Source organism: Mizuhopecten yessoensis, unplaced genomic scaffold, assembly GCF_002113885.1.
Source record: "Mizuhopecten yessoensis strain PY_sf001 unplaced genomic scaffold, ASM211388v2 scaffold6459, whole genome shotgun sequence".
Taxonomy (NCBI): domain Eukaryota; kingdom Metazoa; phylum Mollusca; class Bivalvia; order Pectinida; family Pectinidae; genus Mizuhopecten; species Mizuhopecten yessoensis.
Genome location: NW_018406560.1, coordinates 271965 through 290998, shown reverse-complemented (window position 1 = coordinate 290998; position 19034 = coordinate 271965). Strand labels below are relative to the sequence as shown.

The 19034-nt window shown below is 41.8% G+C and overlaps 2 protein-coding genes across 2 annotated transcripts in view; one reads left to right on the top strand and one right to left on the bottom strand.

The window, feature by feature from the left end:
* LOC110452192 (extensin-like) overlaps positions 1 to 924 on the bottom strand; it is a 12054-nt gene extending 11130 nt beyond the window's left edge. Inside the window, exon 1 of the mRNA XM_021500562.1 lies at positions 893 to 924. Within this exon, the coding sequence (XP_021356237.1) occupies positions 893 to 924 (32 nt within the window). The remainder of the gene's footprint in view (positions 1 to 892) is intronic.
* Positions 925 to 1255: 331 nt separating this feature from the next.
* Positions 1256 to 19034, top strand: part of LOC110452191 (leucine-rich repeat extensin-like protein 3) — an 18490-nt gene continuing 711 nt past the window's right edge. The window contains exons 1-2 of the mRNA XM_021500561.1: positions 1256 to 1587; positions 17665 to 18912. Coding sequence (XP_021356236.1) covers positions 1256 to 1587; positions 17665 to 18912 — 1580 coding nt within the window. The remainder of the gene's footprint in view (positions 1588 to 17664; positions 18913 to 19034) is intronic.

Here is a 19034-nt window from a genome sequence, read left to right as displayed (position 1 = left end):
TCAGCACCTGCAGACTATCTAACATTCTAAACACAATTTATGTCAATGTAAAACGATCCAGTACCTAAAGTCTTCAAACACATACACTATCTAAAAACATGCTCCATATATCCCATATTGTACAATAGTTAATTGATAAAGTTTGTCTCCACGTGTATGTGTTTGACTGCTGACATACAAACTACCTGTATTTGTATTGTATTCTCTGGTGCTTATGGCTGTTTGATCATGTTCCTCCAAATGAAAAAATAAACGTCATAATTTCATAATAACATACTGATTGAATAAATAATGCGTTGATTGCATTTTATCAAGGTTTTTTCCACATATATCACAGACCAATTCTATACTCAGCAAATTAAACCTAAGTAACTCTCAACGGTATTATCTCTCTAAACATGTTAGCTAGTATTCTTTCTGAATCATCTGGCTATCCTGGTTAAGTCAAGTCTGTGTCCATGGCGATGGCACCTATGTGGTGGAGTCAATATTTACCATAGGGGGACATCCCATACAAGGTAATACACTGTACAATAAGGCTGATACAGAAGCTGAGTGACTAGACAACAGTGGTATAAGTGCTGCGAGACTTGATGGACCAGATCTTGGTCATATTGTACAGTATTATGATTCATTCCCCTCCCTCCCTGTTGTCAGTGTTGGTGATGTTGTGCCTCATAATGAACTATTCCAGCCTTTTAATTAGAAGAGTTCAAATATGCCTCAGGGGTGAATGAGTTAATTATTGATGCTGTACTACATGGACCACTGCACAGGTAATATGTTATGTGTTCAGTGCCAGACACTTTTAATTAGTTAAATGTTTATGTCTAATAAAACCACTGTTTCATAAACATGAGAATGACACCTGTCCCTGATAATATCCCAATACCTAAACACACCAGTGGCATCGTGCTCAGTCATGGATGTCAGAGCAGCCTCTGAGTTCAATATTTAATCAACTGGTCTTTTACATTATCTTGTCAAAACACAGGTAGAAGTCATTTCACCAGTCTCTTGGGGAGGGAAGTTGGTCACCAGACTCTGAGGGTTGTGGTCGGACACCTGGCCCTGGGGGAGGGGATCAGGCTCTGGGGGACTGGGTTGGACATCCAGTGGGAGAGGCTCAGACTACAGGCCCTGGGGGAGGGGCTCAGACAACAGACACTAGGGGAGGGGTTGATCACCAGTATCTGGGGGGAGGATGTCTGACACCAGGCTCTGGGGGAGGGGGTCTGACACCAGGCTCTGTGGGATGGGGTCTGACACCAGGCTCTGTGGGATGGGGTCTGACCCCAGGCTCTGGGGGAGGGGTTGGTCACAAGGCTCCGGGGGAGGATGTCTGACACCAGGCTCTGGGGAAGGGGGTCTGACACCAGACACTTGGGGAGGGGTTGATCACCAGTGTCTGGGGGGAGGATGTCTGACACCAGGCTCTGGGGGAGGGGTTGATCACCAGGCTCTGGGGGAGGGGTTGATCACAAGGCTCCGGGGGAGGATGTCTGACACCAGAGGGGGTGATGAACAGATGATTGGGATCATAGGGAGGGAGGTACTACTGATCCGTTACACAGCTGCTGAAGCTCAGTAACATCAGGTCCCACAGTCTGGGAAACTTGAGGTCACAAACTCCATCAAAGACTTTCCAACAAATTAATGATGAGATTTTTCCTGTTTTTACACGCTCCGCACACAATCAGAAAGCCATTTCCGTCATTCTAAAGAGAAAATATTTATCTTAAGTTCCTTCTAATCTTTTAATTCCTAAATTACGGCCCACCTCCTGTGAAAGATGAAAAATGTATTTGTCATATTGTGTACATAGACGAAATAGCCTGGTATAGTCCATAATAATACCATTCATCATACTGCCAGTTTAGCTGGTGTAATTGGGTATTGAGGAGAGGATTTAAACTTGCTTCTTAAATAACTATTAATTTACTTTAATTAAAGTAGGTTTGTCACGAAAGATACACTAAAATTCTGGGTAGATATAGGAGCTAATATAGAGATAGGAGATAATCCCCAGCGAGGCAGGCTTATACCCTGATCAAACACAGCTATGCCTACCTAGATATCGGGTACCTGCCTTTATTCAATATATCCTGTTGCCCATTTAAACTTGATCTTACTAGGATTTACGTTAGGGATATAGGTCTATATACTTCAAAGCCTGGCTGGTATTTCCTCTGCTTCATCATTGTTACACACAAAAGACGTGGAATCACTATCAGCACTTGTTTATTTGTGACCAGAGTAATTTACAGACTCAGCAAGAATTAAACCCCTTGTTATGATCACCAACGTCAGGACTGTTAATTCTAGCAGGTTAAACTCACCTTACAACAAAACATCCCACGGCTTTTCGGATCTGAATAGAAAGTGTATATTCACTGTGGTTTATGTTTAAAAACATATTCTTCTTGACAATCTGATTAAGTGTGGTTTAGTGCTAACAGAAAACACACAAAATCACCTCCAGTAGCTAAACAGGACTGGACAACCAAATCCACATATTTGGAAGACTGGACATCAAAATCTATATTTGTGAGACTGGACATCAAAAATAAAACCACTCTTTGGGAGCACCAATAACTTAAGATAAAAGATAAGTGAGCTCTACGAGGGCCATTCACTAAATTCTTTCACCACAGAGCTCCAGTACAACAGGCAATACAATAGTTCAGCGCCTTGGCAGACTGCAAAATCATTTAAAGAACAATGCACTTGCAAAATTCCAACAAGAATTGAACAAGTAATTCATTGCTGAATGGTTTGCACTTGTGACTAATGGCTACTCTTTAATGCTAAAATGAAGGTTGAGACTAGATCTGAAATACGCTCCTATATCAAAGCACTGTGTGCTTCTGGCCAAATATCATCACCCTGTGCCTTTTGGTTATTCAGAAGAAGATTTTTTAAGATTTCAACATATCTGACCCCTGTGACCTTGAATATTGCCAAAGGTTGTTCATTTGAACAAACTTGGGAGTCTTCCATCCGGGCATGCTACTGGCCAAATATCATTACATATGATCCTAATCCCTGGTAATAGATAAACCCCTCCCAGTGATCCCTCCAGGCTCCCCTGGTGTATTGTATAAAATATTTACCCTCATGTTTTTAAAGAATAACTTGGATGGAGACCAAGTTCCTTTTAGTAGCAAACTACACAGCTTTGTACACGTTTCATCACATCATATGTACACAAAATAATTTTATAAGAATATGCCAATTTTATGAGATTTCATCATGTATTGAGATGCCTAAGGTTGTCTGTGAAGCAGAGTCCTTAACTAGGTTAACAGAGTCTAGGAATTGGCAGGGTTTCGAAGTGTAGGTATTTTATTAGCAAATCAAAGGTCTATTGGTAAGGAGGAGTGTGAAGGCCAAGATTGAATTATTGTGGTTGGGAAGTAACCCAAATGAGGGCCTAACCAGATCTGTTGGAGACTTCTATCTTGATGTGTTATCTATGAAATAATGATGTAATAGGTTTTGGTCTTTTGTTTTAATAAGAAATCAACTTCAAAGCTAAAAAGAACTCAAGGCAAAAAACTGTCTGAGGAGTTGAGTACTACATAAGCCAGTTAAAGAGATGGGAAGCAACAGAGGTAATTAGTGATTGGTTACCTATCCTGCACACCTGAATCACACAGGTGCAAAATCAAGGTGTTCAAAAAAGATAAGAATGCATTTATTCATCTGATATTTCATGTAATTTCCTTTAATTATTATCTTACATTTTAAAAATATTCTATTTTTACTTTGTACTGAATTTCTTTACTTTAACAATCCCTGTCCAATGCACTGTGGTTTTTCCTATATACAGTAACCTCCCCTTAACTTCTGATTGGATATAACTAGCACATTAGGGCTCGTACAATTCCCAGTTTCAGCAATGTCATAACAATCTGAAGTCTAGGGTTCGAATCCCTGTCTGGCCCAGCAGAATACTTTACACGCAGAACACGTTTGTTGATTATATTTGGTTTATTTCATCTCCATTTTGTTTTCATTAATGTCCTTCATGGTATACTTTTGGGTTTTTTAAATGAGGTATCAAAGCTATAGTCAGGCAATAAAATTAAGTTTTGAATGCATAGTTTCATTTTCTGGCAGTGGCACAGGGATTCTTAGGATCATTGGGTACAGAGGCCAGAGGTTGTACCTGGCTCAAGTGTCTCTGGGAGGAAGTGGCGTCCACGCTTTGTGGTGTGATGGACCTGCCCACTACTGTGACTACATTACAAAGATAACTTCACTTTTCACTTTGTATACAAACTTAATCTGGCCATTTCCGCCTCCTTATGTCCATTCATCAAAACAAAATTGAGGTAGGTAGGTATGTACCTAAACACCGTCGCCCTGATCCACCGCTCTGATCCTACGCCACAGGTAAAAACTGACCTCTATGCTGGTCCTAATCAGCTGATTTGTAAGCCCTACTTGATACACAGACTTATCTATGTAAGCAAACTGGTCAGTTTGGCGGGACTGGACATACACATCAATTGACTGGTCATCCTTAATCCAGACTTATCTCCTCTCACACCTAAGGGGCTAGAAACATTCTAACTGAAATACCAGACCATATTTAAACTGACGATTGCAACAATAACGGTGATAACTTTGGACATCCTGCCCTTCAGGCTTGTCCAATCAGCCCTGCACTGACCGTGCTGACCACGGGATATGACCAGTACAGGTATTGTTTAGTTTTGTGCAATACACCTTACGACTGAATCAATGTGAGAGGATCAAGGATAGGTATATATGTAGATGGGGCTGGGGAACCTTTGGTGTTTGGGCACTAAGTCCAAAGACAGCGGGAGATCGTAGAGGAAAGCTGATTCCAAGTGTGTACACAGATAAAATATTACGATGTTTCAAGCTTCTAATATGACTTCAAGGCTGCCGAACTCTCCTATGTCTGAGGACGTGGGATGGACCCAGTAAATGTCAGGACAATGAAGTAATACATAATACACTTATCAACAAATACACAAAGCTGCCTCAGACAGATGAAATAAAGTGAAATTGTAAATTGAAATTTATAAGTTTCTTAATAAAATTGACCAGATGATTACTTCAAACAAAACGTGAAAGTTTAGATTAACAATGTAACCCGTTCTATACTTTACAAGGTCATAGCAGTAAGGTACTTCACCAATTAAAGTAGTAAAACATATCTACAGGCTAAATTTGCTAATATTATATCAGGTTATAGCAGTTATAGGAACAGAATAAGTCTACCACAGACAGATTAAAGAGGTTCCATTGTACATAGGTGTCAGTCACCACAGACATATTAAAGATGTTCCATTGTACACAGGTGTCAGTCACCAGACAGATTAAATAGCTTCCATTATACACAGGTGTCAGTCACCACAGACAGATTAAAGATGTTCCATTATACACATGTGTCAGTCACCACACATATTAAAGAGGTTCCATTGTACACAGGTGCCAGTCACCACAGACAGATTAAACAGGTTCCACTGTACACATGTGCCAGTCTACCACTGACAGATAAAAGAGGTACCACTGTGCACAGGTGTCCACAATGAAATAGCAATGACAAGAACTGTTGAAGGATGGACAATGGACAGACAACGAATGACTGACGACAGACAGGTCACAGCCTACGGGGGAAGGGCAGTTTCAATAGCCAACCATCAGATGATGGTTGGCTAAAATTTGAAAATTGATTTAATGATACATTAGCATAACAGCTCTTTGAATATCTGGGCATGTTATTATGTATCAGTGTGTAGTTTTTACCTTTATTTTTAGAGATCAAATGTTGAAGGTCAATTTTTACAGGAAATTTGTTTTCTATGGTGCTATGAGTGACCATCCTAAGTTTGTGAGGTGAGATAGTTATACTGGGTTCAACTTAGCACAGTGTAAACCCAATAACAGTAGTGTACTAATGATACCAGATATACACGTGGTCCCTCCGACCAATGTATATTACAGTGATATACACACATGGTCCCTCCCACTACTATATATACACCCAGACATGGTCCTTCCCTGTTATTACAGCACAAATTCCTATATTAAAAGCACTAGTTTGCCACAGAATAAGAGTGAAATTAAGATTCAGCACTCCCCCCCTAGGACCTTTTAACGGCAACCCCCTCCCCCCAAGCCCCAACAGTGCTGAGATCAACAGACCACATAATTTCTAAACCAGTCACCACTAAAATATTTTCAGTTGTAATCGAAAATTACTTTGTCCATAAAGTTGTCCACTTATAATCTAGCCATATGGACACTGTATAGGAGGACACTGTATAGTACAGACCTTACAAACCAACCACCCTATTACTGTGATACGTATGACGGGCCGCAATGGCCAAGTGGTTAAGGCTTTTGACAATCTGATACCAATATCCCTCCACCACTGGGTCGTGGGTTCGAGACCTATGTGGGGCAGTCACCAGGTACTGGCTAGTAGGTCGGTGGTTTTTCTCCGGAAACTCCGGCTTTTCTCCACACCCAAATACTGGCACATTCTTAAATAACCATAGCTGTTAATAGGACATAAAACACAAACAAACCAAACAAACCCAAATGATTCATATGAGCACTGGTCAAAACTGTAATGTTGACCACTACATGAAATGTATAATGTTGACCATTTCACACAGGTACAATGCTGACCAATTAGCACAGATACAATGCTGAACGATTAGCACAGGTACATATGTACACTGTTGACCAATGAGCACAGGTACAATGTTGACCAATTAGCACAGGTACAATGGTGAACAATTAGCACAGGTACAATGGTGACCAATTCGCACAGGTACAATGTTGACCAATTAGCACAGGTACAATGGTGAACAATTAGCACAGGTACAATGGTGACCAATTCACACAGGTACAATGGTGACCAATTAGCACAGGTACAATGCTGACCAATTAGCACAGGTGTAAATACTTTGTTTTATCCATCAGTGTTTCTATAAAGCTCTTCTGCCTTTAAAGACATCATTNCTGTTGACCTATTAGCACGGGTACAATGCTGACCAATTAGCACAGGTACAATGTTGACCAATTAGCACAGGTACACTGTTGACCAATTAGCACAGGTACAATGGTGACCAATTCGCACAGGTACAATGTTGACCAATTAGCACAGGTACAATGGTGAACAATTAGCACAGGTACAATGGTGACCAATTCACACAGGTACAATGGTGACCAATTAGCACAGGTACAATGCTGACCAATTAGCACAGGTGTAAATACTTTGTTTTATCCATCAGTGTTTCTATAAAGCTCTTCTGCCTTTAAAGACATCATTTTCACTCTATTTAGTAAAGTCGACTTATTTTCACACAGCTTACTTACCATAACTGTACCAAGAATCTCAGCCATTTAAGTACCTGTTTCTGCAACACTCCTTAGAATGCAGAATCCCTTAGTAGTCAATGAGTGACAGCCATATAGAGTTTTCCTTAGTGAGTATGCCGTGGAGTGATAGTTATCTAGTTTCCTTAGTGAGTATGCCGTGGAGTGATAGTTATCTAGTTTCCTTAGTGAGTATGCCGTGGAGTGATAGTTATCTAGTTTCCTTAGTGAGTATGCCGTGGAGTGATAGTTATCTAGTTTCCTTAGTGAGTATGCCGTGGAGTGATAGTTATCTAGTTTCCTTAGTGAGTATGCCGTGGAGTGATAGTTATCTAGTTTCCTTAGTGAGTATGCCGTGGAGTGATAGTTATCTAGTTTCCTTAGTGAGTATGCCGTGGAGTGATAGTTATCTAGTTTCCTTAGTGAGTATGCCGTGGAGTGATATTTATCTAGTTTCCTTAGTGAGTATGCCATGGAGTGATAGTTATCTAGTTTCCTTAGTGAGTATGCTGTGGAGTGATAGTTATCTAGTTTCCTTAGTGAGTATGCCGTGGAGTGAACTTTAAATCGGGGACTGCTTTAGTACATGTCCCATGTTGTGATCCTCTAACATCAGGATGAGGAAGATGGCAAATTAAGTAGAAATAATTTGGTGCTAATGAAAAAACGTAAAAAATTGAAGTGTGCTATATGTTTTTCTAGCATATCTGTTTTTCAAAAATTGCTGTTGTCATTCGACACCAGCCAAAATGATAAGAATAATTAAATAAATGAATTAGGTGGAGCCCTGCAGAGTAGCCATGTTGGAAAAGGCATCTAGTCCCTAACCCTACATATATCAGATAGTCAACATCAATGTTTTGTAAGAAGGGAAGATAAAACTGCCAACCTCTCTTCAATCCAGATGTCCTGGTCAACTACAATAAATTACCCAAAATCTCAGTTTTTTTCAAATCTATACATTCCCATGTTGAAGCTTTTATCACCTTTTCTAATCTTTATTGCAATTTATCCTAATTTTGAAAATAACTAAAACTGTAAGCCAAATGCTAACTAACCAGGTTCAAATCTCGCTTAGGGAACCAGCATTTTAAATCTGGGAACCATGGTTGCCTTAGACTTGGATGGGTGAGGGAACCAGGACTGCCTTAGACTTGGATAGGTGAGGGAACCAGGGCTGCCTTAGACTTGGATGGGTGAGGGAACCAGAGATCTGCTTTACTTGTCTGGGTGTATGTTTTGTTAACTTTGTAAAAAAAAAACTGACACCACTTTAAAATTGAGGAGGGCTTTTAAAACTTGATCACCTATTTTCATCTCTTTAATCCAAAATCTGTTACATATCGATCCTAGATGGATGTACAGATTTCTGGCCTCACAAACAGCTGATGAGTCTTACTATGTCGATTTGACTAGTGACATCAGACAAGTTTGCCCCGTCCTCAAATTCTTCCTGGCTTAGCTTCGTAAACTCTGAGGGGGTGGGTATGTCTTGCAGCATTGTCCAAGGCATGCACACCTAAATCCCCACCCTTGTCTGTTAACACATCCCCCTTCCAGTGTGGGACAAATCAGGTAGATATCTCTGTGTGTCACACAACAATCCTGGTGACTTATCTATTGGACATGAAGTTGAACCAGCGGAGATAATCTGATACGGAGAAGTAAGTCACACTAAGGTACCAAACCTAGCCTATATATTCTGTGATGTCAAATTTGTCGAATACCAAACCTAGCCTACATTCTGTGATGTCAAAGTGGTCTAATACCAAACCTAGCCTACATTCTGTGATGTCAAATTTGTCGAATACCAAACCTAGCCTACATTCTGTGATGTCGAAGTGGTCGAATACCAAACCTAGCCTACAATCTGTGATGTCAAAGTTGTCAAATACCAAACCTAGCCTACACTCTGTGATGTCAAAGTGGTCGAATACCAACCCTAGCCTACATTCTGTGATGTCAAAGTGGTCTAATACCAAACCTAGCCTACATTCTGTGATGTCACGGTGGTTGAATACCAAAACTAGCCTACAATCTGTGATGTCAAAGTGGTCGAATACCAAACCTAGACTACATTCTGTGATGTCAAAGTGGTCGAATACCAAACCTAGCGTACATTCTGTGATGTCACAGTGGTTGAATACCAAACCTAGCCTACAATCTGTGATGTCAAAGTGGCCGAATACCAAACCTAGCCTACATTCTGTGATGTCGAAGTGGTCGAATACCAAACCTAGCCTACAATCTGTGATGTCAAAGTGGTCTAATACCAAACCTAGCCTGCATTCTGTGATGTCAAAGTGGTCGAATACCAAACCTAGACTACATTCTGTGATGTCAAAGTGGTCGAATACCAAACCTAGCGTCATTCTGTGATGTCAAAGTGGTCGAATACCAAACCTAGCCGACATTCTGTGATGTCACAGTGGTCGAATACCAAACCTAGCCTACATTCTGTGAGGTCAAAGTGGTCTAATACCAAACCTAGCCTACATTCTGTGATGTCAAGGTGGTTGAATACCAAACCTAGCCTACATTCTGGGATGTCAAAGTGGTCGAATACCAAACCTAGCCTCCATTCTGTGATGTCAAAGTGGTCGAATACCAAACCTAGCCTCATTCTGTGATGTCAAAGTGGTCGAATACCAAACCTAGACTACATTCTGTGATGTCAAAGTGGTCGAATACCAAACCTAGACTACATTCTGTGATGTCAAAGTGGTCGAATACCAAACCTAGACTACATTCTGTGATGTCAAAGTGGTCGAATACCAAACCTAGCCTACATTCTGTGATGTCACAGTGGTCGAATACCAAACCTAGCCTACAATCTGTGATGTCAAAGTTGTCAAATACCAAACCTAGCCTACATTCTGTGATGTCAAAGTGGTCGAATCCCAAACCTGACGGAGCATACTTTTACAACAATGATCTAACTCACGCGTCAAAAAGTTAACAGTTAGATAAATACTTAAACTGGTCATTACAACTACCAAGGAGTATCAGTTTTCATTAATTTCTTGTCATCATATTTGTTATGTACTTAAATGTTTATTTATATCAATTAAAGAAAAAAAGATATGATATGAAAATGAAAAAACCGTCACACAACATAATGGATAAATCATGTTTAAATGAGTCAAAGCTTTCTGACGAGAGAAAATGGTGACAATTATGAGTTGTGTATTGACGGTATCAGTTACAAAATACTGTAATTGCCTGCTTTAGAGGACCTAAAGGACAGGTCCGATTAGGCCGTATCTTCTTACTAACCCACCTCACAATTAGGGAATTAGTGGAGTCAGGTGTTTAAATACACAAAGTAAGGACCTCACCAGACAAACTTAGCAAAATTACTTTCCACTTTTATGGGATTTAGTTTCAACATAAGTCAACACTTAAGTTCCTCAATTTATTTTTCTGTCCGTCACTGTGATGTTGATAAAATAACCGACAATTTTCTCTGTCACTGTGACGTCCATAAAATAACTGACAATTTTGTGATTATAATGTGTTTGTCACAACAATTCATTATTTGTTTTTGTCCAAATCTCATTCATCATAACAAAATTAGTTTTGCAGCATAAAAGCATGTAGGAGCATCATATTGGAAGACAAGAGCTCGACCAACCGGCACACCTTGAGAAAATCTTTCAGTAACTTTGGTTCAATCTCTTAATAACAAGACTGATGGAGCAACACTTCCTGATACTGCCTTTCGTTGCCATAGATACTGTCTAAAACCAGCATAATTCTACTAAATTATCAATAATATTAGATTTAAGAGGATTTAAAACTGGTGTAATTAACAAGAGTGATACCTAGAAGTAGGTAAGTACAGTAGAAAGTAGTGGCGTTAGTTTAAGTCAGTAGGTATACGAGTGTCAGTATCGGGCGTGATACCTAGAGGTAGGTAAGAGTCAGTAGGGATACGGGGGTCAGTATCGGGCGTAATACCTAGAGGGAGTAGAGGTAGGTAAGTACAGTAGAAAGTAGAGGCGTTAGTTTAAGTCAGCAGGTATACGAGTGTCAGTATCGGGCGTAATACCTTGAGGTAGGTAAGTACAGTAGATAGTAGTGGCGTAAGTAAGTTAGTAGGTATACGGGTGTCCGTATCCGGCGTGAAACCTAGAGGTAGGTAAGTACAGTAGATAGTAGTGGCGTAAGTAAATTAGCAGGTATACAGGTGTCAGTATCGGGCGTGATACCTAGAGGCAGGTAAGAGTCAGTAGGTATACGGGTGTCAGTATCGGGCGTGATACCTAGAGGAAGGTAAGAGTCAGTAGGTATATGGGTGTCAGTATCGGGCGTAATTCCTAGAGGTAATAGAGGTAGGTAAGTACAGTAGATAGTAGTGGCGGAAGTAAATTAGTAGGTATACGGGTGTCAGGATCGGGCGTGATACCTAGAGGAAGGTAAGAGTCAGTAGGTATATGGGTGTCAGTATCGGGCGTAATACCTAGAGGTAGGTAAGTACAGTAGATAGTAGTGGCGTTAGTTTAAGTCAGTAGGTATACAGGTGTCAGTATCGGGGGTGTCCTCGTACATGGCATCGGATTATTCTGTCTGATAAAATGCAGTGCAGACAGCACCTGTTTTGTGACGGGATCAGGGTGGTACCCTGAGGAGGGTGGGACTGGTACCCTGAGTCCCCCTCCTACTGATCCTCTGCCCCGAGGGTCGTGTGACTGCATAACAGTATTCCATCTCTCGGACAATGGTACACATTGTGATTACAGCAATACACATGGACAGGCCACACAATCACAGGCTAGATATATGGATACAACCTTCACCTGTTATTCCATTAAACAAGTGTAACCTATATCATTATGAAAATATCAAATACATTCAATACTGTAATGCTGGCTTTTCTATTATTCCTCGGCCTGCCATGAAGACAACGGGACCAGTGGGTGTTGAAGATATACAGATCTATCTGTTGTCTGTGCTACCATTGAGTATATGTAAATCGTATATCCTATAGCATTACACAGGTCAGCTTTCAATACATCTCCGGCCTCTGGTGACAGTACATCAGATTGGAAGTCCATATTACATATGATCAGGTTCATCAATCACTTAAACAACCTCCAGACATGTCTATACCTCAAGTACAGGTCAAATCAGTTCGCTGCCAGTGTGTGACCCTGGCCAGTAGTCTGTACTATCTCATCTGACCCCCCCCCCCCCCCCCCCCCCCCCCCCCCCCCCTCCCCCTCCTACTGATCCTCTACTAACATCCCACCTCTGTCTCTATAGTGATACCTATTCCAGCCATTCCCTCCTTCTGCACCTCACAACTTTAACTCATTCTCACCCCTGAAGACACATTTGAATTCTTCCAATTCAAAGGTTGGAATAGTTCATTATGAAATTACAGGGGTAAATGAGTTGATTCTATTTGCAACCTATTGCTCCCATCCCACCATCACCCTCAGGGTGTGCACCCTCACCCTAATCCTATATCATCATAACTCTTGTCCCATCCTCCAGTTCATTTTCAATGTTTCTTTATAAATTAAAAATTCTGGAGATGTGGACCAGTCTTATAATTTCATCACACACATTTTTATGTTTACATTACCAAAATTACATGTAAGTAATCAGTTTTAATCATTGTAAAAATGTCTTACATTTAAATTTTCCCTTTAAACATCATTAAGTTAAATACTCCAGTTACGAATTCATCAGAACAACATATGTCTCCAAATTTTATTTCTGTTTTACATATATATCTTACGTCCCTTAATGCAATATCTTCACATACATACTTATACATGTTGTGTCCCTCAGCATTAATTGAATCGTGTCGGTGTTTTAATTTAGGACTGGAGTTTTACAGCGTGTTGTCCCTTGTCAGGCCTGATTTCATTCAAATGAACATAACTTTATATGTGCAACACTTTAACACCAATTACATCACCAAAGTAGGGCGGGATTGTCAGAAAAAACATAACGATCACAGAAAGTAAATTTCTTTCTAGTACATGTACCATCAATATGTTTTCTGATAACATTATGGGTCTCAGTAACGCTCATACTTGGTGAAGTAATATTGGTGTGGAGGACATGTTTGAGGAATAACTGGGCTTTTTCTTTATCTGGCAGCACTGGGCACTAGATATCTGCACGTAATTAGTCGAAGCCTCGGTAGACTCTTGTAGAAGGTAAAGTATTGTATTCAGTTTGTCGAATATATCTTTTTCTAAACCGTATGTGCTTGTGAAAATCAATATTACGCATAAATAAACTCAAAATCTGAATTTTAACTGTCGCAAGAAATAATTTCATTTCTTCCCATCTTGTCTGATGTGTCAGAAAATGTGAAGTACTATTTACTATTATTTCTGTCTGTCAATCAATAATTCGAAATATGCATTGATTTGTACTGCAGGTACAGTTCTAATTACGGGCAGGTATCCACTTTTTTTAACACAACAGAGGACGAAGTGTGTCCAGACGTTGACCAATGATGATCGCCTGCCAGTGAATAACTATACAGCTTCCTCAGGTCGGAGCCAAATAACAGCTAGTGTCTCTGTGATCTGTCACTATATACAACTGTCCTCAGGTCGGAGCCAAATAACAGCTAGTGTCTCTGTGATCTGTAACTATACAACTGTCCTCAGGTCGGAGCCAAATAACAGCTAGTGTCTCTGAGATCTGTAACTATACAGCGGTCCTCAGGTCGGAGCCAAATAACAGCTAGTGTCTCTGTGATCCTGTCACTATACAACTGTCCTCAGGTCGGAGCCAAATAACAGCTAGTGTCTGTGTGATCTGTAACTATATACAACTGTCCTCAGGTCAGAGCCAAATAACAGTGTCTCTGTGATCTGTAACTTTACAGCGGTCCTCAGGTCAGATTTCATTAACAGTTAAATATGTTACTCGCGTGCATAAACGATTCAAAAAGTGTCTATACTAGTTGGCAGAAGGTGTTGTGCAGTTGACTTTGCAAGGCTTCACATTAATTTTATTTAAACAGGGTCAGGTGGAAATTGCTGGCACGTACTGAGTACCTTATGGTACCGTGATTAACAGAGACGATTTAATCGAGTCCGAAGAACAGAATTGATTATATCTGCTAACCTCATGTAAACAAACAGAGTTAAGCGAGGAGGCATGTGACACGCCCACTGGTCCTGAGGTGCTATATGCAAAGCGCCCTTGGAAAGAGACCCTCCAAATAGCAGGACAATGCTGACAATGCTGAGTATATACAAGGCAAGTTAAAGGGGCCGCCAATGAAAACCACAGCAGAATGGGAACACATACAGATCCCTTGGTGTCTACTTTTATATTTTTGTTATACTAACAGATAAAACCTACTTGAACCACATGAATAATTTTTTGAACAGCTAGCTGTCTGTGGAAAGTGTGTTGCGGAATGGTGAGTTATAGCCACAACGAGACCAAATTATAGGCTAATGTGTTTACCCTGTCCCCCACCGATAGTGTGTCCAGAGTGAGCAGAGTTCTCACAGGGTACACCCTCGTTATCCTCCCATATTCTACAGTGCTACCCTCCTCGCTAGCTATCTACCCACTCAAACACACTATAAATCATCCGACATGCAGCTGACAACTTATAAAAGATATGGAAATCAGATCTAAAAATTAACAAAAATGGTCAATTCTTCTTTCCACCTCACAAAACGGTTTTTAATGTGACATCTATTCATTTGTGTGTGTATTTCAATCAGAATGAACGGAAGGTTAAAGGTCATTATTGGACTCTTTCCCATGAACAAAATAACTTTTACCTCAAAAGAAAATTCATAGAGAGCGTAATTATTTGAACATGGTGTTCCTAATCTTGAATTTATACAAAAGAAATATCCATTTGTAATTTCAGGAAAAACCAAAATCTGATGTGTATTGCAAAAGAAACTTTGTTCTGTTGCATTATGAACCTATATGTTGTAGAATGCTAAAATGTTTGATTTTATAACAGACAAGAACAAACGACTTTGAGATAACAATTTTATTGGAGACAAATCTGTTCCAATCAGTGTCGCATAGATCCAGAGCAGACCAGACAAGTCCGGACACAGGATGTTACATCAGCAGGTGTTTTTTTTCTGGACCAGTTTGCCCGGCCATGCAGGTGAGACAAAGCTGATTAATCAGGTGTTGCCAAAGGCAGAAAGGTGATGCGTGCGTTAACTATTGGAATTAAAGCCAGGTATACTATCAGATTAAAGTCTCACAACAATGGAATTAGAGCTGGACTAAAACCAGCGGAGGATGAAAGATAAACAGCAGTAGATCTACCCAAGACACATACCTCCCACTGTCACTTATAAAAGTATACACCAGTGCCAAATATCTCCTAAGATTAATGTTTAAATATGATTGGCAGGTTGTATCAGCAGAAATGACAATTCAAAATTGGTAGGTATTTTGCATACCAGACACATGTTAGTTCAACATATTGAGTTTTGCTTATGTTGGTATTTTTTACCTGAGTAAACATTAAGGCAATACACAGCCGGACAGGTAACAAACAGACCATTGTTTGGCTTTCGGATGTTGCTCACATATCCCTGGGTCCGTGTGTAACCTTATACCCCTACAACCCCACCAGATGTCTTATCAGGCCAAATTAAACTATTAAAAAGTTAAAATCCAACTATATCTACCTGTTCAGGTTCAACTTGAGGTAGCACCTCCACGTATCAAAGCCCCGTACTTGTCACCCGAATTAGCACAACAGAAACAATGCTATCGATGTCTGCACGATATACGTGCACCAAATAGGTTAGAATGACAGTGGGAACCGTACCCCCTCCAGATGTGACGGTCTTGTTACCCGATTGGTTTTATCAGCCCTTTGTAGATGATCTGATTTGATTTTATCAGGAACTGTACCCTTCATGGAGGTGCTAGACCTATAATGGTAAACCTAAACATTCCTGTAGCCAGCAAACCTGAGAGACCCTTTCTAACATTCCACTTGTGTAATGTAAGCAGTTTTTATACAACAGTCTAAACATGTCTCCTGGTGATATCATTTTTTGCTGAGAAATTGAGTGTAAAATATAAACCATTAATTGAAAAAATATTTGCAGTGGATGATAAGATCAACTGGTATTGAAAACGGATTAGATCGGGAAAACGATAATGATCCGAGCTCTCCTGGACTATGATAAAATCGGATACTACCCAGATCCAGTATTGCCAGCCCTAAATGTGTGAATAGGACGCAGCCCCAGCAAAAGGCTTGATAGGAAGATGACTTCAGGCCTATTGAGTACAAACGACGAAGTGACTGATGAGAAAAAATGAATTTATGACAATATTTCAATGAGTAAAGATAAAAAAGAAGTTAATAAATAAAAAGTATCCACACATGAAGAGATAGTTTTTATCAAATTTCTCAACTGAGCATATGAACCTTCTTCTTATTTCAAAAGAAACAGACAGATGACAGAGAAGACGAGCAACCTCACACAAACTGATCATCCATTTTGTTGTTTGTTTGTGTTTTACATCCTATTAACAGCTATGGTCATTTCAAAGTTTTTGTGGTGGAGGAAAGCCGGAGTTTCCGGAGAAAAAACGCCGGCCAATGGCCAGTACCTGACGACTGCCCCACGTTACATAGGTCTCGAACCCGCGAACCAGTGGTGGAGGGCTAGTGGTAGCAGAATGTCAGACGCCTTAACCACTTGGCCATTAGCGGCCCTTTCTGATCATCCAACAACACATATGAATGAAGAAGGTGAAAGAAATGACAATGAGTTAAAGAGGAATTATTTACAAAAGGAGAGATGGAGAAACAGACACAAATAAAACATAAACACACCGTGATGTTGTACTGATGCCACAGTTATATCCCTAACACGATACGTCATCCTCTCATTAAAATGAATCGGCAAGCCCCAACGCCTCTCAAACCAGAAACAGATCTAGATCACACAAACTATGCTACAAATGTGTATAAAGTATAAAAAAACAGCTACTTGACACATATTTAAATACCTACCAGACAGAGATCTAATTTATAAATCATCCCGAATTCAATGAATTCACCAAACATGACATCATCTGCAAATTTTTAGTGAAAATTATAAGAGATTGCTAAAATTTCATAAGGGTGACTCGTAGTTCCTGAAGAATTTTGTATGAATATGCATACAAAGAGTAATACAGTGCTCAAAAGAGACACACAATACAGTTGTATGGTGCGAATTACAAAAAAAGGCTGAACAGTTATGAGCTATTATTATCTTTATGTAAAGTAAAGCTGTGGAAGTTTTTTTTATACAACAGATGTGATGGGTGAAGGTCACACCTGTCAGGCTTCCTAGACCTCAGTCCACGTCCCCCTCCCCAGGTACCCTCCTCTATGTCCCTTCCCCCTCCCCAGGTCCCCTCCTCTATGTCCCGTCCCCCTCCCCAGGTACCCTCCTCTATGTACCTTCCCCCTCCCCAGGTACCCCCCTCTATGTCCCTTCCCCCTCCCCAGGTCCCCTCCTCTATGTCCCGTCCCCCTCCCCAGGTACCCTCCTCTATGTCCACGTCCCCCTCCCCAGGTACCCTCCTCTATGTACCTTCCCCCTCCCCAGGTACCCCCCTCTATGTCCACGTCCCCCTCCCCAGGTACCCTCCTCTATGTCCACGTCCCCCTCCCCAGGTACCCTCCTCTATGTCCTTTCCCCCTCCCCAGGTACCCTCCTCTATGTACCTTCCCCCTCCCCAGGTACCCCCCTCTATGTCCACGTCCCCCTCCCCCCGTACCCTCCTCTATGTCCCTTCCCCCTCCCCAGGGACCCTCCTCTATGTCCCCTCCCCCTCCCCGGGAACCCTCCTCTATGTCCACGTCCCCCTTCCCAATAACCCTCCTCCATGTCCACGTCCCACTCCCCAGGCACCCTCCTCTATGTCCCGTCCCCCTCCCCAGGTACCCTCCTCTATGTCCCCTCCTCTCCCCAGGTACCCCCCTCTATGTCCCTTCCCCCTCCCCAGGTACCCTCCTCTATGTCCCGTCCCCCTCCCCAGGTACCCTCCTCTATGTACCTTCCCCCTCCCCAGGTACCCCCCTCTATGTCCACGTCCCCCTCCCCAGGTACCCTCCTCTATGTACCTTCCCCCTCCCCAGGTACCCCCCTCTATGTCCCTTCCCCCTCCCCAGGGACCCTCCTCTATGTCCCCTCCCCCTCCCCAGGAACCCCCCTCTATGTCCACGTCCCCCTCCCCCCGTACCCTCCTCTATGTCCCTTCCCCCTCCCCCGGTACCCTCCTCTATGTCCCCTCCCCCTCCCCAGGTCCCCTCCTCTATGTCCCGTCCCCCTCCCCAGGTACCCTCCTCTATGTCCACCTCCCCCTCCCCAGGTACCCTCCTCTATGTACCTTCCCCCTCCCCAGGTACCCCCCTCTATGTCCACGTCCCCCTCCCCCCGTACCCTCCTCTATGTCCCTTCCCCCTCCCCAGGTACCCTCCTCTATGTCCCCTCCCCCTCCCCGGGTACCCTCCTCTATGTCCATGTCCCCCTCCCCAATAACCCTCCTCCATGTCCACGTCCCACTCCCCAGGTACCCTCCTCTATGTCCCGTCCTCCTCCCCAGGTACCCTCCTCTATGTCCCCTCCCCCTCCCCAGGAACCCCCCTCTATGTCCACGTCCCCCTCCCCTGGTACCCTCCTCTATGTCCCCTC